Genomic DNA, 22,212 nt, shown 5'->3' with positions numbered 1-22,212 from the left:
GTGTGTCATGCCACATACACTGGGGCAGAAATTGACAGAAACAGATCCATGATTGCCATGGAATCCTAAGCAGCACCTACCACAGGGGCCTCAGTGTGGACACCAAAGTTCCCCAGAACCAACAGGGGCACCCTAACGCCATTCTCCAAAGCACCCCAGCAAGACTGTTGAGTAACAGGTACACCAGCAGATTCCCAATCCTGTCTTGTCCATTTGCAATAGATGTATACAGATTCAGCATCATTCTTCAGTCAAGGCAAGTTTGTAAAAAGCTACCCACTACAGGAAGTTACATGGAAGCTTTTATAATTTTGCATCCATTTTCTTTCCATCATGCAGTTAATATAACATAGTATAACCAACACAGGTAAGTATGTAGGTAGGTATTATTTGTTTACAGAACTGAAAAAGACTGCACTTGCAATTCATTTCCAAGGCTTTGGAAAGACTCAACCTGCACACTGCATTCACATGGGCACAAGGATTTGTTATTTTGTAACTCAAGACCATACATGTTTGCTCAGGGGCCAACCTACGTGTGACATAGATGTACATCCTACATCTTGACAAACTTTTAGCTTAAGCAATTTCTGCCCAACATTTCATATTCACAGCAGGGATCAAATGTGTACACTTGTTGGCTGGGCAGAAATGGGTTAAGCAGTAGCTGCCTCCACGCCATGATTAAGACCAGTGGTGGAAAAATGCAATCCTCTGTACTGTGCCATTTACTTGAGGGCAATCACTCATCCACTTACCCTAAAGTTGCTATTGGTCTCTGAAGGGAGATACTATATTGTACCTTTTCTCCATCTCCCTTCCTCTTAATAGTAGCCTTATGAGGTATTTTCATCAGGAAAATGGTATAGGGTAAAGGAATTTCCCCACTTTAAAAAGTCATCAGGATAAATCATGGATATTCCATAAAGAAGTCAAATTCCACTGTAAGCATGCTTCGGATCACAGCCTTTGACAAAAGTAAGTTGATCAAAAAATGCATTGCTCTTACTGAATTTTGCAGAACTGAACCCTTGTTTAATTTAACACAAAATAAAACATGCAACTTGAATTGTTACAGTCTTAAGCCTGGACCGGATGGGCAGCAAGCTTTCCTGAAACTACATCATTCATAATTGTTTTAAAGTAGTAGAAACGCACAATGTAGTTTGGGAAGAAAAATTTCTGTATAATGAATCTGAAAAATGATCAACTGAAAACTAACATTTCATTATGTATCAATTTTATTGAAAATAAAAACTGTTGCTAACAAAGAAAAAGTTTACAAACTTAGTTTTTAATGAGCAACACAGAAAGACCGCTGAAGCTGCAGTAAGCAGGGGAGAAACATTTATTGTATTTACTGTATCACATCAATACATTTAAACATTTCTTAGGGTTCAGTTTACAAATATTTCAAGCAAATTCCCTCATTTTTCGGTATGTGGAAGCCAGTTTAGTGATCACAAAATTGTTAAGGACTAACACCTACTAACAAAAACTAAAAGATGTTTTCTAAACCTAAGAAAATGCTCTTTTACACTTTAGCATTAATTCACATCACATTAAGCTTTTACTGGAAATTTGTATTGACAGTTTGAAAATAATCATCCCCTCTTAAACCACATGTACCTGAAGAATTTCGTGTCTCACTCTGGCAGCCATACAGAACAATGCTTTCTTTGCAATATTAAAATAAGAACTTGAAATTCTAACAAAATTTGTGTATTTTTAGCTTTCAAAGGGCTTCCTCGGTAAAAATGAGGCCTTCTCACATAGCAGTTAAATATCTCCAAAGCTGCTGCACTAGCAGTCTCCTGCCTGTTTAGATCATTTCTAACAGGAAAAGTTCTTAAAAGTTTTTTACCCAGTCGAGATGGAACTCTCAAAGCAGGAGAAACGTCTGGACCAGGGCTTATTCTAAACTTGCATTTCAAAGTGTGCAGCATCTGCATAAACAGGTAACATTAAAAATCTTTTCTGGTTTGATTCTTTTTGAATAAATACGAGTTTAGAATAAGCAAAACTATCCGTTCACAACCCAAATACCCTCCTGTGCACTATGGAAAGATCTTGTATACTGGGAATGTTAGCTGGAGCTTCTTCAAACTGCATATTGATAGTCAGTTGAGCTCAGCCATGGTGGTGTACTGGATGCTAACTAAAAGGCAATCTGTGTGCAAACAAGAAGCACAGCCAAAGGACTCTGAAAAGTGGCACCACAGTCCACATCATATTCAACAGCAAGGCCAAAACACCAGGATGTTGCGCTGCTTTAGTCATCAAGGTTTCACCTACAGCAGTACACAGTGCATCTGGGTAATTATAATTTGTCGATTGAAATTTTATTAAATGGTTACAATTTACCTAACTCCATTAAGGGTGGTGGGGAGTTGACATCCACTCTTCAGATGTCTATGCTTACCTGATGAATTATCCCCCCCATCCATTTGCAACTTATTCAAGCTTGTAGAAAATCTGACTTAGAAATGAAATATTTATACATATCTCAGAATCTCTTAACTGCGGCTTTCAGCAGAGCTCGACCTAGAGCGAGATCTCTTCTTGGCTGGAGGAGGAGATGGAGAGGAATTCTGTGCACCAGAGTGGTGGTTTTTCTCCGAGCTCTTCCTTTCAGGTGTACGGCTGCGAGAGGCCCTCTTTTCAGGTGTACGGCTGCGAGAACGAGACTTGCTGCTTGACTTGGAAGATCTTGCAGATCTAGACTTGCTGCGAGATCTTGAATAACTTCGGGAGCGGGATCTGCTTCTAATAAAAAAGATGGAACAGATTGTAAATTCACACAGTTGAAATGATAGGAAGCTGTTAATATTTGCTTAACAGCCTGCATCCTGAACTCATATTTCATAAAATTGTTCATAGTTTTGTTTGAAAGTTTACACCATACTACTGTGGAATCTATCAAGATGCTAATGATGTTTGTAGTGGTATTTCTCCTAACACTAAATACAGGGTATTTTACCATTCTGCTTCTGCAATTTAAGAAAGCATTATTCAAAAAATAACAGGCATGTGCCACTTAATGATAGCAATATGTTCTCCGATGCAGAGATACCTGCGTTGGCTCGGTCATGTCGCGAGAATGGATGATGGCCGGATCCCAAAGGATCTCCTCTATGGAAAACTCGTGTAGGGAAGCGCCCTACAGGTAGACCACAGCTGCGATACAAGGACATCTGCAAGAGGGATCTGAAGGCTTTAGGAATGGACCTCAACAGGTGGGAAACCTTGGCCTCCGAGCGGCTCGCTTGGAGGCAGGCTGTGCAGCATGGCTCTTCCAGTTTGAAGAGACACTTGGCCAAAAGACTGAGGCAAAGAAGGAAGGCCCATAGCCAGGGAGACAGACCAGGGACATACTGCACTTGCTCCCAGTGTGGAAGGGATGGTCACTCCCGAATTGGCCTTTTCAGCCATACTAGACGCTGTTCCAGAACGCGATACCATAGTCTTTCAAGACTGAAGGTTGCCAACAGATTTTATAAAATGTGCATATATTAAAAACTTCAAAGAGGCTTAAAAGTTTTAAAAGAGGCAGAAAGGATACCAGCAAAAAGCCACTGAAAATGCTGGAGTGTTCAGTTGCTCTCCTAGTATAAACACAAGGCAACCACCTCTTGAAAGGTGACTTTTGGTCCAGTTAGCAAGGACCAACAAAGACTGAACATACTCCTTTGGTGCAGCATGTGAACAATGGGTTTCCCTCTGAGTCAAGCTCTTCACGTTGAATAACTCCTGAAGCACCCTGAACTGTTGTTCAGAGCACTACACCTGAAAATGCAACTATAGAAATATTATGGGCCATAAACTATTTCTGGGCCTTTTATTACATCATGCCAAATGCTGCCATTAACTAGCTGTTTGGTTGTGAGTCACTGTCATCACCACATAACAGGGAAACATAAACCCATACCCAGAAGCAATGATCACTGCTTCTACTAAAATGGCATCTCTGACTACCCCTTAAATAGCATCTCATTTTCGCTGCCACCTAGCTGGGTTCTGTTTTCATGGAGCAGCAAGACACTGGGTTTATCTATGATAGTCAGAAGGATTCCTATATGAAGCAGGAAGTGATAATCCCTGAACACAGTGAGGGGGAAAAAAAGGCAAGTAGCTATTTTTAATGGCTGCAGTACAGAAGTATTATTAGTATGAACTATAATACAACTATACCCACCAAAAACTGACAGACGATTTGACAGTATTATTTTGTAAACTGCACAGAAAAGTAGGATAGAACTTGTTGAAATAAGTAAAAGATGTAGGTTTATGTAAGATACAGTGTGTAAAAATGTTACTGATACTTGTAGAGATCAATCTCTAGTGCAGGGCAGTTCAACTTTTGATAGCAAGGGGGCTGCAAACCCTGGCACCCCCCAAGTGTGCAGATGCAGAATTGGCTTCCAGGCTACCAACTGACACCAATTGGCTACCAATTACTTCCAGGTTCCGAGCTGCCGAAGGTGATGGGTAAGGCAGGGCATTTCCATTTCCCTGCTGCGCCATTCCAGCCTTCTCCAAAGGAGAAGTGGGAATGGTGCGGAAGGGAGATTGACAAGCCACAGAAGCAGGAAGTGATAGTAGGTGGTGAGTGCAGTTGGGCTTTTCGAAGGCCACCAAAAAAGACCTTGACCTATGGGCCTCGTGTTGGACCACCCTGCTCTAGTTGGAAAATTTTAGACTGTAATGATTCTCAAACAGCTAAAAGAAATTCATATTAGGTGCACACATTTTTGTTGCTCCCCATCTCCCTCTGGCCTTATAAGATAACTATACCTGCGTCTTTTGCGATCTTCAATTAGTTTAATTCTGCGTCCATTCAACTCACTGCCATCCAATTTGTCCAAAGCACTCTTCATGTCACTGGATGATGCAAACTCCACAACACTGTACAACCATTGGCAAAATTGTCATGTAAGTAGATTAGCAATAGGAACAAAATGTTTTGCATTTGCTACATTTTCAAATGTTGTAAATAGTTTACTACTGTCCTAACTGATTACTGAAAATTGGATTACTGGATTACTAAAGCAACATTCCTACCCTGTTTTCAAGTGACAATGGCACAGTCAAAATTGGTACCAAATTGCAAAACTCCAGAAGAGAACCTAAAGCTTTCAGAAAACAGAAAATGTGCTCCTTATCACTACAATAATAACTTCCATGGGATTATTCTTCTACTTCTGGCCCCAAATAAGTCTGACATAGTTGTCTAAGGTTTGACAATAAGGGGGCTTAAAGTACACAAAATTTTGTTCTACTGATCCTGTAGATGATGCAAGAACTGGCATCATGGCATTCTGAACCAATCAAGCTTAGAATGAGCACCTCACTCAAAAGGGGATATTGGCTGGGATCCAAATAAAAAGACATGTCATTTCATGAACCCAAGGCGACTTTGGAATTCTGAAACTGCCACACTATCTAGCAACTGAATTCTGAAACTGAAGAGTTTCAAAAACAGTTCATGATTTGGGAATGGATCTGGAGTCCAGTCTACAAATCCTACTGGGCATGCTCATGAGCAGCATTTGATCTTACCCTTCATTTGGATTGTTCCTGTGAGCATCTACAAAAGTAACTTCTCCAGCCTTTCTCATGAAGTCTTTCAAATCCTGTAGTAAAAGTTACAGTTCATTTTATACAGTTCATACAGCATAAAATGCAAGATAGTGTTAAACAGGCCTCCTCCTTATGGCTAAATCATAATAAAATCCCAATTATTACAGCTATATAAATGAACAAAATTAAGCTAAATAAATAGCTCAGATATGACAACATAGCATACCAGCAGTTAAAGGATTACCAAATACATTTTAACTATGTCAACATATGAACAAAGTTATTAAATGCAAGTGTTTGATCATAACAGAAGTCTCAGTTCACTTGTACATTGAAGATTTGCCTGCAAACAGTTTTCCTTTCCTTTCTCTACAAATTATCACAAACGTCTTTATTCAGTTAATGCTAAGATTCTGTCACAAACTGCCAAGAGACAGTAAAAACAACTATTCTGGCTTTTGTCAGTCTGTGCCACAACCTCAGTGTTATTTTAGTAGAGACTTGCATTTAATGTAATTGAGACTGAATCTAGGCTGCAATACTACACAGGCTAAGTATTTAAAAATGTTTAAATATAAGTTCATGATTTCTTAACCTTTACAAAGTGCTCCACATAATAGCTGACATTTTATAGCCACAGGCTACTTACCACAACATACCACAAGTGGTCAGATGATATAAGCAGGTACCTTAAGCAAAGAGTCGCTTGTCCAATACCTAGCAGACCAAGAGGATCTCCCTTACATGGGAGGGGCAGAGGAATGGATCATAGCAATGCGCTTCAGGGGGATGTACCAGAGACCCTGAAAGCACTGGACAGTCTCCGGAAGCAGCTCTAGAACCTGAGGTTGACCTGTGCTAGCCAATCGAGCTGAGGGCCAACCAAGATCTACATCGCCAAGATAGGTGTGTCATGGGTACCAAAGGGAAAACTCAGAACAGGCCAAGCCCTAGAAATTCAGCCATTAGGAACCCCAACCTCTTGGGTTCTTTCTCCTCCACACAAGAGAAACGAGGGCTAACCCAAAGCAAGGCTGTTAAAAGAGGTTCAAAATGAACTTGGTTAGAGATATATTTGTGAAAAAAAATACAAACAAAAAGCCTAAAACTGAACTACAGATTACAGGATGCCTCAATTTATTCAGTTTTAATAAAAGTTCGGTTTAGATTTTACAAATCAAACAGTCTGAAAAGCTGAGTTTATCCTAACATGAAATAAGCTCTAAAAGTAGACATTTCTTCACAGCCAGATTCAATTCTACAACATACTGAGCACTCCAGCCTAGCATCTACCTTAATGTATAACGAGTCCAACTGGTGGTAAAGTTTCTAATCACATTTGAACAATGAGCTTTGCACAGTCAAGGCTGAAGTACTAAGCATTTCATAGAACTGAATCCCTTTCCCCTCCCTCCCAAAGCAAAGTTTACAATATAATTCAAAGTGATGCGCAAAATACTTCAAATTGATTATAGTCACAGTAAAATGAGAGAAACCATCCCCCTCCACACTGTGCCTCCCAAATTACAAAAAGATCAATGTGTGCATACAAGGCACATGTGAATTACTGAAAAGTTTGACTAAATCATATATTTGAGATTAGCCTGTCTAAAGACAACTACTGTAAAATGACTGTAAGCTTAATGTTAACACTATAATGTACTCATCAAGAAGAAGTTTGACTATACAAGTTCAAAGGTTAAATATTTATCTAGATGTTTTTAACCAAAAGCAGCTTATAAAACTGGAGTTACTATATAAAAAGATCTTTACACCAGAAGACATGATTTCTAGTTTTTTTTTGGCACTCCCAGAAATATGGCAAACTTGCAAAAGTAGGGGAAGATCTTCTTTAACAAACATACTCTGAATCTTTGTCTGAACAAAATATATCTATAGGAGGAGATAAGCATGTTTGCATTCTCATCTTAAAGTTTGCAGGGTTACATGCTTGAAATTCAGGCGCTAATTAGAGAGTTCTGGACATCAGGCACAGTCCAGAGAAGTTGAATGACCTTAAGCAGGATTTTGCATTGGTAACCTGCTTTGGTCCTGCATACTGGCTCTCATTCTCTCCCCTAAGCTTGGTAGGACAAGTACTGGAGAAACGGCTTCTCCCATTAAGTAAGCTAACTAGAGTATATGGCTTTTTAAGTCCCATGGAAATCAATGAGGCAATCAAACATGGTTTCAACAGGTCTTAAGAACAGCTTTTACCAGACTGCACCCGAGGGCTATAATCCTGCATCAAGAAAATGGTTTTAAGTGAATGCAAGGATTTCAGTTACAGTAATCTATTACATGCAATCCAATTATTTATTATGAGGGCTTCAGTAGATACTACATTTTAACTGCATTCCCAAGAATGATTATCATGAAAGTAAGACTACTGCATAGTGGGATTTGCGTTCCAGTAAACATGCACAGAACTGCAATGCTAGTAATGTTAAAATAGGAAAGGATGCATAAGAAACTGGTGTGGTGTTTTTTTTCCTATTAAGCCTCTTATTCTCTGGAATATGAAAATGATAAAGCCAGCCATACATTAAGCACTAGATAGCAAAGAAGAGGAAATGGTAATTGATGCAGTGTGGCAAAAATATTTCCTGCATTTCTGCCTGCATGAAACAGATATCAATACTTGCCAGGTTCTCCTACAATTCAAGTCTCCACCTTCTTCCAAGTATAATAATCTTTCCTTAAGGACTGAATAACTTCTGAGATAAACTGCCACTTGCAAGAATTTAGTGTTTCTCATACAATTGCTAATCTTGCCTATCCCAAAAGGCATACAGGGTTCTGTAAGACAGCTAGTAGTTTGTATCCTGGCCACAACACAAGTGAACCTTTTTTGCTTTCCAATTCAAACCACTGGGAAAGAGATGTTGTTTCAAACTGAAGAGAACATGCTGTGTGCCCTCCTTAATTTACTCTAAAGCCTCATTCACTCACACAAGAGTAGCACATTAAGTGCTTGAAATGCAACCATATGGAGGAAAAATGCATTGTAAACTGCTTTACACAGTGTGCCATGAAGAGCCACCACTAATCAGCTATTACGGGTGAACTGGGCCTTAAAGCAAATCAAGGAGGGCACCACACCACAACTATACATGTAACACAGTTCTCAAAATTACCACATTAGATGAAGTACAAGAGAACTGCCAATTACCCCCCTACACACACATACACACACACTTGAGGTTACTTCTATGTGATTCCCCAATGACATTTTAAAAATGCAATCAGAAGTGTGTGCAGTGGCAACTTTGTGATGTCCTGACATTTGGGAACAAGTACAACCTCCAGAAAAGGTACTGGGAACTTTAAGACAGGTTTCACTAAAATGTCAGAAAGGGAAGAAACAAGAGAGCTACAAATGTATTAGTGGTTATTGCACCTCAGTCATCAGAGCTGGCCTTCTCCAAAATCCAACTAGGACCAAATTAATGGAATAGCCTAGATTTCAACATAGAAGCTCCATGTTTAGAAGAAGTATACCTTTGAAAACCAGACACTGCATAGAGCAGACATGGAGCAGACTATCTTCATTCCCTGCTTATCTGCTTCTAACAGGCATCTAGCTGGCTATCACTGGAAAACAGATGTCATCTAGATGGCTACTTGACCAAATTCAGTAGTGCTCCTTGGTTCTTACAAAGGAAATGCCCCTGGACTTCTCCCACCTGGAACAGATGGTTACTGATGTATTTAGGTCTGGTCATTTGCCAAACAAACATACGTCACACATAGTCTCCATGGAAAAAGTTCAGCAGTCCGTAACACTCAATTCAAGGAAAAGTTCTCAAGCAGCTGAAAAATTGGCAAACTACATTTCTTTCATGGCCAATTTATATGTTGCCTTTGAGCAACTTGCTGGACAGGTATTAATGTATAGCACAAAAATACTATTATCCTGGACATCTACATTAGCATTTCTGTATTGAATATTTGCATTTTGTTCCAAAATTGATTAAACCATCAAATATTTATAAAGCTTCACACAAAAACAAGAGACACCAAATGTATTTGCCAAGCTTTCCCTGACCCTCCAAGTCAGCCACTCATTCTAAGGCAAGTCCATCATCCTTTGCACAATTCACTGAGCCAACCAGAAAGCCTATTTGCTTCCATTCTTATCATAATACCATAATCCATCTCAATACTTCCAGCCAAGATCATTGTGTAATATGATAAATAGGCTGCTTCACTTATTCCTTTAACAGTTCTCTTGGATTAGGCAATTACTTCCAGCCTGTTTCTACCCTCTCTTGTACCTTGTCTAAAGAACAGGTGTTTTATATCATTACTGAAAAGCAAAACATTTTCCATACTGTATTTAAATATACTGAATGAAGACAAATTTAGGATTAACTAGGTATCAATTTTCCTATTACAGTAGTGCCAACTAAAATTAAGGTAGGAATCTACCCTCATTTTAGTAAGATTGCACTTAGTGGTTCACAAAAGCTTGAGTAGGTTAACAACAAGGGACTTCTGCAGATTCAGCTTCCATTATAATGGACTCTACACTCACAACAGGAGAGGAAACTGAACGCTTTCCACATGTACTGCCTCTGACGCATTCTCGGCATCACCTGGCAGGACAAAGTTCCTAACAACACATGCTGGAATCCCTAGCATGTATGCACTTCTGAAACAGAGACGCCTGCGTTGGCTCGGTCATGTCGTGAGAATGGATGATAGCCGGATCTCAAAGGATCTCCTCTATGGAGAACTCGTGCAAGGAAAGCGCCCTACAGGTAGACCACAGCTGTGATACAAGGACATCTGCAAGAGGGATCTGAAGGCCTTAGGGATGGACCTCAACAAGTGGGAAACCCTGGCCTCTGAGCGGCCCGCTTGGAGGCAGGCTGTGCAGCATGGCCCTTCCCAGTTTGAAGAGACACTTGGCCAAAAGACTGAGGCAAAGAGGCAAATAAGGAAGGCCCATAGCCAGGGAGACAGACCAGGGACAGACTGCACTTGCTCCCAGTGTGGAAGGGATTGTCACTCCCGGATTGGCCTTTTCAGTCACACTAGACGCTGTTCCAGAACCACCTTTCAGAGCGCGATGCCATAGTCTTTCGAGACTGAAGGTTGCCAATACAAAATATAATGCTCAGAAATGAACTGGAGAACCTTCAGTTTCAGGGCCTGCACAGAGATATTAGTGTGTGCTGAGTGGATGTTATCTCAGATTTTAGAATGGAAGCCTGCTCATTTACTTGCTGGCTTTGGGGACTTTGGTGGGTTTACTGGTATTGTGAGCCCAACAGTGTTATCTTTACAGGCTGGTTTGAGCACAATGAGGTGGAAGATGGACTTTGGCAAGGTCAGCTGTCATGTGACCTACATGTACACAAGTAGAGGTTGCATACTCCAAGAGAGATCCTGATGGCAACTCCTCCCTTTACATAGTGGTGCTGGATGTTATCAATTCAATTAAGTCTTCAAGTTTATCTCCAGAATAAGGATCCAGAAACGAGAGTGTTATGAAGCAACTGAAGATCAGCTGGCTTTGTTAAGTCTTAAAAGTTATATGATATACCCTCACCATTTTGAAGGAACCAACAACTGAATTGTTTTCTCTTGCTACTAAAGGACAGAACTAGAAGGAAGTAACTTCATATGAGAAGCAAATATCACTCCATCAGGAAATATTCTGCAATAATAAGCTTGTCTAGCTAAGGACCACTTTGCACAGGACAGACCTCAATTCTTAATGGGCAGTAAAGACCTGTTTTGTTTAGCCTTTCCCTGAAACTTTTGAGTTCTGTTCATGGTTTGATTGTTGTTTGCAAGGACAGAAAGGCTACCTAAAAATCTTTTAAGTTAGCCCCATGAATGCACTTGCATGATCTTCAAACATGATGGCATGTAAACTCTTTTCTCCTTATCTGTCATTGTATGAGAAGCACATGAAGCACCCCTTGAGACACAAAAATTGTAATCAAGGACTGTTTTCCCAATGTCATCCTAGATCTTTTGAAGTTGCAGATGAAAATGACAGTTCTTAGAACGTGCTATGGGCACATTAAAGGTCAACACAATTTAGTCTGACATGAACAGTTCTAAACTCATTTATTCCTCACAGTTAAAGAGCAAAGCACCATGACTAAGCAAGGAAACAAAACCGTTTAACAGCCAACACTTATGCCTAAATTCATGTACACATTGAACCTTATTTATTTGGTTTGGATTCCAAGAGCTACTTGGGTAGGCCCAGCAGAATCTCTGACTTTTTCCTCTGAGTGGCAAATGTTCAAACAGGAAAGTCTGAGATATAGCACAAGGATCTGCCACTCAGAAGGAAGAGGACAAATATTCTACTGGGTAAAGTAGCTCTTTAAATCCAAGTTATGTGAGCTACTCAAGGTAAACCAGTAACCCATTTCAGTACAGTAAATGTAAATGGAGGAAATTTTCTGCATTCAAAACACACACACACTTTGGCCATAAGGTCATTCTGTTGAAGCCAGATACAAACTGAAAACAAGCTGCAGATCTGAACATTAAGCAAGACATGCCTTTTATATTAAAAACAATTTTTTAACACAGATTTTCACAATTCTTATTAGATTAGGATTATAGTTGTCCAAGAAACACTATTCAGCTGCTTAGTTCTGAAAATATAAATATGTTGCTTAAATGCTTATTTGCTGGAAAGGAAATTAGAGTTTTCAAGCCCTGGTTTTAACAAGTGTTCTCATTGCTTTAACTATAATGTCCTTCAGGAACCCCTAAAAACCTGTTTTGAGTAGAAATAAGTGTTATTTAAGATCATGTTGAACTCACCTGCCAGCTAACACGTGAAGATAGATTTTCAACTATAAGCCTGTGTTCAGTACGAAGAGGTGGACCATACTGGCTACAAAAACAAAACAAAAAACCACATTTTCCAGTTACTATTCCTTTATAACTCATACACAAGGCTAAAACACATTCTACTTTGATAAGATTCTGCAAACTAGAAATAAATTTGGTTGCTCTCTCCCTATTTAAACAGGGTCAAGGCTTCCAGGCAGTTGCATGTTGTTCACACTAGGAAAGGCAAGTGAAATATATAAACACAGTAAGATAGGAACTAAAACACCGAGAGGCTTGTTCACATAGGTGTGTTCACCATTCGGCTTCCAGAGTTCCAACAGCCACCATCAAGAATGCTTTCACACTGCCTAACAATACTTTTCACTGAAGTGTTCATACATTCAGAGAAAATGCATCAAGTGATGAACACGCACATGTGAATCCGCCAGAGAAGCATGAAATTGCAGAAAGTATACGCTTATTACAGTACTTAGTCTTAGTGACACAGCAACATAAGTGGATGCACTATTTAGTCCATTTTCATTAATGTTATTTGTGGTACTACAAAGATCTGGCTTACTGTTCTCAAACCCCCAAAAGTTAAGTGGTAGTAAGAATTAAAGTATGTAAGTTTGTTTCTTTAAACTAGCTGACAAAACTCATTTCACATGATGACTCTTTCATATCACATAAAATGCAGCTAAAATATGCTCCCTTTGGACACTGAAGCAGAGGCAACTCCATTCATTTGCATACCTCTAAATGCCCCACATTTTCAGAATATCCAGATCTTCAGCGCATTTAAACAGAAGTTCCAGAATCCCCCAACTGGCAGGCCGAGTCCCACTTTTCACTACTGGAAATAGCAGTCTCTTCTTGTTTGGCACCATGTGCCTGATGTCATGAACGTGACTACCATGCCAGATGCCCATGACCGTCAGTCACATATCCTACTTTAAAAGTTCACTTTTAGCCTGGACCTTGGATTCTTACTGCAGCAACATCACTGCACTAAAGAAAAGAGAATCTAAACAGCATACTTCAATATGCAAAATTAGTTGTTCCCAACTTTTACCATGAGAGTGGCAAGATGTCTGCCTCCAAATGAAATGCAACACTACTAAATTTCTTTCAATTTAATGACTAAAGTGCCATGTACAGATAACTGCGGACATCAGCTTATAGTAGAGAAACAAAAATTACACTTTACATTCTTAAGAGCAAAAAACATTTATAAAAGTGGTATCCGCAGATACTATCAATATGTACTACAGATATACCTTCTATAATAACTACCTTGTAGATTTTAAAGAATCATAGTACATTCTAAGCAAACCTAAAATGTTCCTATACAACAGCACTCACCCCAGTCTATCAAGCTCCCACCCAAAATCATGGTGGATTTAAGCCAAGCAAGTTCATACAAAGCCCATTCAGCTCAGAAAGGCTTTAGAATGTTTAGGGGCATATTCCAAATTACAATTAGTTTTAAAAAACCATTTTGAAGTAAACAGAACAGATTTCTTACCTAGATCCACCCCCATAGGACTGGTAATAATTGAACCGTTGTGGATATCTGCCCCTACCCCCTCTTCGGGCCCTGGCATGTTCAATTGTGACCCTTTGAAAAGAAGAAGAAAGAAAATATTGCTTTTTTAGTACTTCAGCTATTTTCTACTGGAAACACGCAAAGCAAGCAACTTTCTCCAAGTAGGAAACTTCAAATAAATGAAAAATAGGTAACTTAGGGTCCTTGAAAACAAAAGCATGCACTTGCCTACTCAGATTTGTCCAAGGCATCTCTCATTCTTCTCTTATGTTCTTCAGACATTCAACTGTTGTAGACAGTTAAATGCCCCCAGGATAGCCAATTATAAGTGATCTTACTGTACAGTATTTGATTGTTACTGTACTTGATCAGGTGTTTACAAAGATAGACTTGGCTTTTTAGCTACATACACACCCACACATACCAGGATGCACAGACGGTTAGAAGAGAATGAATTCTCTCTCTCTCTCATTCTTACATAAATAGTAAGAGACTCCTGCCATTTCTTAATTGAGCTAAACCTCTGCACAAGCAAGACAAGATTCTCACCTCTCTCTGTCTCTCAGATAACTTGAAGGAGAGATAGGGTTTCCTTTTCAGTTTTAAGAAGCTTTCTAATTCTGTTCCTTATGTTTCTCAAATCATGGTGCAAATAAGGAAGCTTGTCTCCTTTGAGCCATTTGACACACACAAGACTCCTTTGCCATTTCTTAACTCTCCCAAACAATAACACAAACAAAAGCTTGAGAAGAGTGTGTGTAATAATGAAATGCTGTGTGTATGCTTCTGCCAGAAGATCAGGGCAACTGCTTTTGACAATGTGGATCCCTGTTTTTCTTACAAGTCTGAAAACAAGCAGCTATGAAGACTAGAAATCTTGCAAACAAAGCCTAAAATGTCTGCACTTCTGTAGTTAATTCTGGTAAAAAATAGTTATCTTACTCAGAAATAAGCCCATTGCGTTCAATAAGACTTAGGCTGCAAACTGATCTTACTTACCAGAAACACACCTCTACTAATGAGTGAAGGTTTATAGACTTGCATGACAATTGCTACTACAACCTCACATGAAGTGCATTAAAGTGATTCAAGTGCAGCAGAGCAGCCAAATTTGTTTAATGCAGGTATGTTGCAAATCAGGAGCCAGGCATGGAAATATCTACTCTCCTCCCCACAGTTAGAATTTACCCCAGCTGCCTTGTCAAACTAAACCAGGTTAATTCTGACTAAACCAGATTAAGTCTGACATCTGCACCAATTACAACCACTGTTAATACTAGCTGAGTTCTCTCTTAGCCAAGGTTTGCTAAGTCTAGTTTCAAAGTTCGTTAAGATGAAGAAATGACTTACAAATGCAAATTGCGGCAACTGCACCAATTACTTTGTCCCAAACTAAAAAAAATTACCTCTCATTACACAGCTCTTTACCATTCAGTTCATAAACGGCATCATCAGCATCTCTATGATCTTCAAATTCCTAGAAAAGATAAAGATCTAATTGCATTAATTCAGTAACAGTGCTCTTATATCCTATTTGACATTAGCCAATTCCTTTCATTTCCACCTTCTTATAAATATCAGGCAACAAAATGATTTTTCCCCAGGTTCTATACAGATAATAAACTACAAGCTGTAGTAGTTAAACTGAAACAATCTTGACTGCATTTTTACAGTTGTGCAAAGTTTTCAAAAGCATTTCAGCTTGGGCTACAGAACTGGGGTTTATATTCACATGACCTTGCCTAGAAAAATAAATGATTAAAAGTAATAATTAAAACAATATTACACAAGTCAGAAAAATGAGCATATTTTTTCTCCTCTGTAACTAATTACTGGATTCCAAAGAGCAAAGAATCAGTAGAACCTGGATTGTGTTGAGGAAAAAATTAACTTTAAACACCTACTGGAAATAGAAATTAAGCCAAAGAGAGCTTTTATCTCTCCAGTGCTGGAACAAGACAATGCTAACAAAAAATGTCAGTAAATAAATAACTAGTTTGATCTGATCTGTCAAGAAAGCCTTTTGGTTTGCACTTGACAGTTTGGTCTATGTTTGTCTGTGAAAGAATGAAACATGAAGAATAAGTTCAGAGCTGCTTGTTCTCAGTAAGTATACAGAACTCTACAGCTTTTGGACCATTCAAAATTTCAAGGTAATAGGGTTGCAATCCTATACACTTACAATGAGTAGGTCTCACTAAACTCAGTAGAATTTACTTGAGGAGAAATGCATGTTAATCAGTCAAGTAGTATATATTCTTGATTACCTAGATTATACAACTCCTTGTTGTATATGATCTATTTTAGATTCAGAACATTACGTTCTTGGAAAAACCTTGCAAATGTTCAATTGTTTAACCTATAAACAAGTATCCTATTTACACATCTCACAAACACAACTATTTCAGCAAAATTTTCAAGAGCTTAATTTTCCTTAAAAATTAAGTAGCTAAAAAGCATCCGGAGAGATTTAACTCTAGGTCAGTGCAAAAGATCTGATTTTTGGGTGCTCTACAGTGATCATGTATGCAACTGTCTAATAGGAAAACTAACACAAATCATCATATACCCTTCCTTCCATAGGATCAGAGGCTGCAAAATCAATGCATATAGTGTAGTCTCATGGCACTGTACTATTCAACACACAAAGGTGGAGATTGTGTCACTAGGAGCAGGGCCTCCTGCCATAAGTGTGGCAAATGCTCTGTCATGTAATGTAATCAAATCCAAGATCATTAGGTCCACATAGGATCTAGCAATATATACATATCTGCCTTCAGAACAGGCCAGTCTCGGTTTCCCATCCTACCTATCTTTGGCTTAAGTAGCTTTCCATATTTGAAAAATTTTTCTTACCCTTAGAGAAGGGCAAGTTTCATATACTGGCAGACATCGTATCTGCCCATGGTTTCAATTATTCATGGATCACTCCCCCCCAGCATGCCCATTAACATTATTTAAATGTTTACTGAGCAAAAATGTTCTTGCTTTACAGGGTCGCTATAAGCGTACAAGCTTATAGTGATGCACTGGCTGCCTTCTGGCAGCCTGAATGCTTGAAAAGACTAGATTGAAATTACCAGGCAGAAGTTAATCGCTTCCTGTTAATCCTGATCAAGTCTTTTCAAGCGTTCAGGCTGCTAGGAGGCAGCCTGCGCATCACTGTAAGTCTGCATGCTTACAGTGATCTTGTAAAGTAAGAACATTTTCATTCTGTAAGTATTTAAATAATGGGGGTGGGAGGGCTGTTCCACGGATCCATGGGGGGTCATTTTGTACCATCTAGCATACTTCTACAATTTACTGATAAACCGTCATGCTGAAGACTTTACACAATCATTAATTTCACACATAATACATGTTGAAAAAATACATTATAATAATTGTTAGACTGCTACAAAAATTTACAGACCAATCATACTGATCTGCTATATTACAGTAATCAGTGCCTTGCACTGTTGCAGCTACCACCATACCCCTACCCTGGCGAAAGTGGCAAAGCTGTTTGGTTCTGCATCCCAGTCAGATAAAACTATAAGCACAATAAGACAACCACCCTATGTGGTTAAGGTAAGTAAGTGCTATTAACCCCATACTGGAGAGCTGAAGCTGAAAGGAACTGCTTGTTCAGAGTTCACAGCAGAGGCAACAGAAACCAGGGAACTCCTGATTTGCAGCTCAGTTTCTTAGGGCCCAGTCCCATCCAATTTTCCAGTGCTGGTGCAGCTGTGCCAATTGGGCATGCACTGCATCCTGTGGTGGGGAGGCAGTCAGAGGCCTCCTCAAGGTAAGGGAATGTTTGTTGCCTTACTTCAGGGCTGCATTGTGGCTGCAACGGTGCTGGAAAGTTGGATAGGATTGGGCCCTTCCTATGGTACACTACTGTACTAAGTGGATCTTTGATCTAGCAAAGCACTGAATATGCACACACCTGAAAACACTAATTAGTTATGCCTTAACTGCTAAGAGATCTTGAGAGTGCACACTTGCTTTATACCTTTATCATGCATCAGCAGATCACAGGAATTCTAGTATAAAAATACACAGACCATGCAAGTTAGGTTAACTCAACCCTGTTACAGAGGGTGCCATAGGTCCAGTTTCTCCCTTTCACATATTACCAGACCTCAAGCTTTTAGCTTTATTGCTGCAACCGAAAAGGTAGCTGCCTCTATAGTTCCTTTCCTGTCTAGAAACTAGAGAGGCAGCTGCCTTTAGTGCTACAGCAATAAATAGCATCTCCCTCCTGCAGTTCTAGTTGAGGGAAACACTGAGCAGAGAGGCAGACCTGAGCGAATGGATCATAGTATGGGCAACCTACCACCTACTGATTACTTGCAAGTAAACAGCAGCTTTCCATTTTGCCAGATAAACCATTTCAAGAAATCTTCCCTAGAATTTCTTTAGCAGCCTGTCACCACAGGTCAGGAACTTACAGAAAATAGCAAGGTGAAGGTTAATGTGTCTGCTGTTTTACTTAGATTTTCTGCAGCATGTACGTTATAATTTATTGCTACCCCAGAGAATCTTGCAAACTGGGAACAGGAAACATCGTTATAAACAGATGTACCTACCACAAAACCAAAGCCATTTTTCAGATTGATTTCACGTATACGGCCATAACCCTTGAAAAACTTCTCCACATCTCGTTCCCGGGCATGTGGACTTAGACGCCCAACAAAGACACGACAGCCACTCATCTTAGTTTAAACTGCAAAAAGTGAAGTTCAGTGTTCTCATGAAGGTTTCTGTGACATTATATACCCAAATCCCTTTCCAAAGGCAGATGTTAAACACAGTAGATGTTAAACAAATCAGACAATGCAGGCAACATTTAAAGCATCTATTATTATATACTTCATTTATGAATGGTTTAAGTGCTGTCTCCTCTCACCTATGCTGACATTTTCGAAATTTAGGATTTTTAAAAAAACAATGAAATGAGTGGACTACATCGCTCTGGGAACTCTTTACAGCAAGGTTTTAGCTAAATGCACCTGGGTAGTCCAACCCCTTATAGGACACACATATATATACAGAACTCACATAGAAGGACTAGAGGGAACCCCATTTCATCTCCTTTTCACAAGTTCAACAGCATTTTAACCACAGCAGGGCACAGAAGCTGGGCATTTATTATTACACTGACACTTTTGGTGGGTCAGATTGAGCATTATGTCAGCCCACAGCCTCGGCTTCTGACAGAAAATGGCAGCATAATTATTAGAAGTATCCTAGGCATCCATTTGCACACTTAGTATGATCCTAAAGTCACTAAACTTCTCTACCCAAAGAGAAACAAAGTAGTCCACCAATACCAAAACATGTGATTCTGACTAGTTCAGAAATAAGTGTATCTACACCAGGAAACATTTGCAACTGGCATAACACACTTGTGAGAATTCACATGCCAACATGAATGGCAAATGCAAATCAAAAACCTAGATGTGTCAATAATGTGCACATGAGTAAACTCCTAGGAGGGGAAAAAAATCAAACATCACATAAGCAAATAATAAGCTCCATCACCACTATGATGGACAGTTTTGCTATACTTGGGCTCAGGGAGCAAGTCATAAAAATTTTGTGGGCCTCCTTCCTTGCATCCACTGTGTGGGAGGATGTCAACCTCTGAAGTTGCATGGAACTCTTACGCAACTAACTCACAGCCTGGCAAGTGTCTTTACCATGATGAGGTGGTTCAGTAAGAAATCACACCTTAATACAGTGGTTCCCAAACTTTTTTGGATTGGTGGCTCCCTTGACCTACTGGGCCATTGGCTGCAGCTTCTCATTAGGACTACAATCCTATACATCAATGTTTCTTAACCAGGGGTAAGGGTACTTGAGGTGGTTCTGGTGGTATGTGTGGGACACCTGCCACCCAGCAGCGAGACCAGCAATACAACACAACAAGCCGTAGGGGGAGGCTTGGCTCAGTCGAAAGAGCTCCAAAGCATGCTTTTCCATGCTCGAAAAAGCTCTCCTGTCCACTCTGAACCTCTTACTGGTGTTTGTCATGTTGCATCTGGACTCCCAACAAAGAAATTACTGGCAATGATGTCATCGCCAGTTACCTCCGGTGGTACTTTGAACAAGTGAACCATGTGAAGTGGTACAGGGGAGGACAAACACTGAGAAATACTGCTATACACTTTATAGGGTGGTGGGTTTTTCAAGAGAATTCTGTGGCCCATCTAGTCCAGCTTCCTGTTTCTCACAGCGGCCCACCAGATGCCTCAGGGAGCACACAAGACCACAAGATGCCTGCATCCTGGTGCCACTCCCCTGCATCTGGCATTCTGAGGTAGCCTAAAACCTCAGGACGTTGCACATACCCATCATGGTTTGTAACCTGTGATGGGACTTTTCCTCCAGAAATCTGTTCAATCCCCTTTTAAAGGCATCTGGGCCAGACAGCAAGGAGTTCCACAGGCTAAGTACACAGTAATTCAGATGGTGAAACTTTTCACTGTCTGTAAAGTGAAACTTTTTTAGAAGATGGGTTCTGATGCTAAAGAGTGGGAACAACTGGCCTAACCTCAAAGACACCAGGTGAGAAAATAAAATGACAGCCTAATACAAATGCTGCTGTTTTTAGACTGCAATTCTATCCAAACTTTATCTGGGAGTAAGTCCTATTGACTAAAATGGGACTTACTTCTGAGATATGCATAAGATTGGGCTCAAAAGCTGCAATCCTAGCCACGCTTTATCTGGGAGTAAGCCCTATTAACTAAAATTAGAATTACTTTTGAGTAGATATGTATAGGATTGGGCTCAAAGCCTGCAATCATATCCATACTTAGCCCTATTGATAAAAATGGAACTTACTTCTGAGTGGATATGCATAAGAGTGGGCTCAAAGGCTGAAATCCTATCCACACTTTACCTGGGAGTAAGTCTCATTGGCTCAAATGGGGCTTACTTCTGCATAGGCATGCAGAGGATTGGACTGCTAGGCTGCAATCCTATGCACACTTGCCTGGAAGTAAGCCTCATTGACTAAAATGGGGCTTACTTCTGAATAAAGATGCATATGATTAGAATCAAAGGCTGCAATCCTATCCACACTTTATGTGGGTGACTTTATGTGAGTAACTCCCGCTAACTATAATGGGGCTTACTTCTGAGTAGACATGCCTAGGATTGGGCTCTGAGGCCACAATCCTATCCACACTTACCTGGGAGCAAACCCTATTGACTCTAATGGGGCTTACTTCTGAGTAGATATGCATAAAATTGGGCTCAAAGGCCACAATCCCATCCACACTTACCTGGGAATAAGCCCTGCTGACTCTAATGGGGCTTACTTCTGAGTAGACATGCTTAGGAGTGGGCTCTGGGGCTGCAGCCCTATCCACACTTACCTGGGAGTAAGCCCTACTGACTCTAATGGGGCTTACTTCTGAGTAGAGATGCCTAGGAGTGGACTCTGGGGCTGCAGCCCTATCCACACTTACCTGGGAGTAAGCCCTGCTGACTCTAATGGGGCTTGTTTCTGAGCAGAGATGCCTAAGAGTGGGCTCTGGAGCTGCCATCCTGTCCACACTTACCTGGGAGTAAGCCCTGCTGACTCTAGTGGGGCTTACTTCCGAGTAGATGTGCCCAGGAGTGGGCCCTTTCCCCACTTACCTGTCAGGTGGCACAGGAGGGAGAAGGTGGCTGCGAGGCGCCCACAAGGCCTGCTCTGGTGAACCTGCGGGGAGGAGACGCAGTTAACGGCCACAGCTGCGGCGGAGGGAGCCGGGCGGGGGAAGGGGTGGAGAGGCCCTGGAGCCGCAGCGGGCACGGAGCGGCGAGGCCACCGAGGGCCCGCAGCCTTCAGCTGGGGACGCTGCGCCCGCCGCGGAGGAGAAGCCCGGTCGCCTCGCCCCGCCCCCCCCTCTGCCCCTGCCCCTGCCCCTGCCCCTGAGAGAGAGGCCGGGGACTCACCGACAGCGCGAATCGCCCCCTCTCCCGCGCGGCCCACAGCCCTCGCTTCAGTCCGCCAGAGAAAATGGCGGCGCCACTTCCCTTCAGGCGGAGGAGGAGCAGCGGCACGTTCGCAGTCCCTTCCCTCGCTCCAACCGGCTGGCGGACTACGGCTCCCAGGCTGCACCGCAGCTGTGCAGGCCACGCGAACGCCTCACTGAGTGAGCGCTTGCAGCCTTGGGAATTGTAGGCGGAGGGTCACGTGGAAAGCGGGGGTTGACCGCAAGGCGGGCTGGGGCGTGTAGTCCCCAGGAAGGAGGGCGTTACGCAACAACTGCCAGGGCAGCCTGAGTGTAGCG

General features: G+C 41.0%; 1 protein-coding gene across 1 annotated transcript; it reads right to left on the bottom strand.

The window, feature by feature from the left end:
* Positions 1-1,330: 1,330 nt before the first annotated feature.
* LOC136655871 (serine/arginine-rich splicing factor 5-like) lies at positions 1,331-21,982 on the bottom strand. Its single transcript, XM_066632578.1, has 9 exons — positions 21,875-21,982; positions 21,575-21,638; positions 18,514-18,650; positions 15,346-15,416; positions 13,919-14,011; positions 12,379-12,451; positions 5,560-5,633; positions 4,795-4,905; positions 1,331-2,766 (listed from the first exon to the last, which is right to left on the bottom strand). The coding sequence occupies exons 3-9, from the start codon at positions 18,637-18,639 to the stop codon at positions 2,517-2,519; spliced, it is 798 nt and encodes a 265-aa protein (XP_066488675.1). The 5' UTR covers positions 18,640-18,650; positions 21,575-21,638; positions 21,875-21,982; the 3' UTR covers positions 1,331-2,516.
* Positions 21,983-22,212: the final 230 nt, after the last annotated feature.

The sequence above is a fragment of the Tiliqua scincoides genome, chromosome 1, assembly GCF_035046505.1.
Source record: "Tiliqua scincoides isolate rTilSci1 chromosome 1, rTilSci1.hap2, whole genome shotgun sequence".
Lineage (NCBI taxonomy): Eukaryota > Metazoa > Chordata > Lepidosauria > Squamata > Scincidae > Tiliqua > Tiliqua scincoides.
This window is presented reverse-complemented; position numbering and strand designations above follow the sequence as displayed.

Coding starts and splice junctions, on each gene's coding strand:
- LOC136655871 (XM_066632578.1), bottom strand. CDS start 18,639: ATGAGTGGCTGTCGTGTCTTTGTTGGGCGTCTAAGTCCACATGCCCGG. Junction 14,012..15,345: donor AAAGAGCTGTGTAATGAGAG/GTAATTTTTTTT, acceptor TTCTTTTCAAAG/GGTCACAATTGAACATGCCA. Junction 4,906..5,559: donor AGGAACAATCCAAATGAAGG/GTAAGATCAAAT, acceptor ATGGTTGTACAG/TGTTGTGGAGTTTGCATCAT.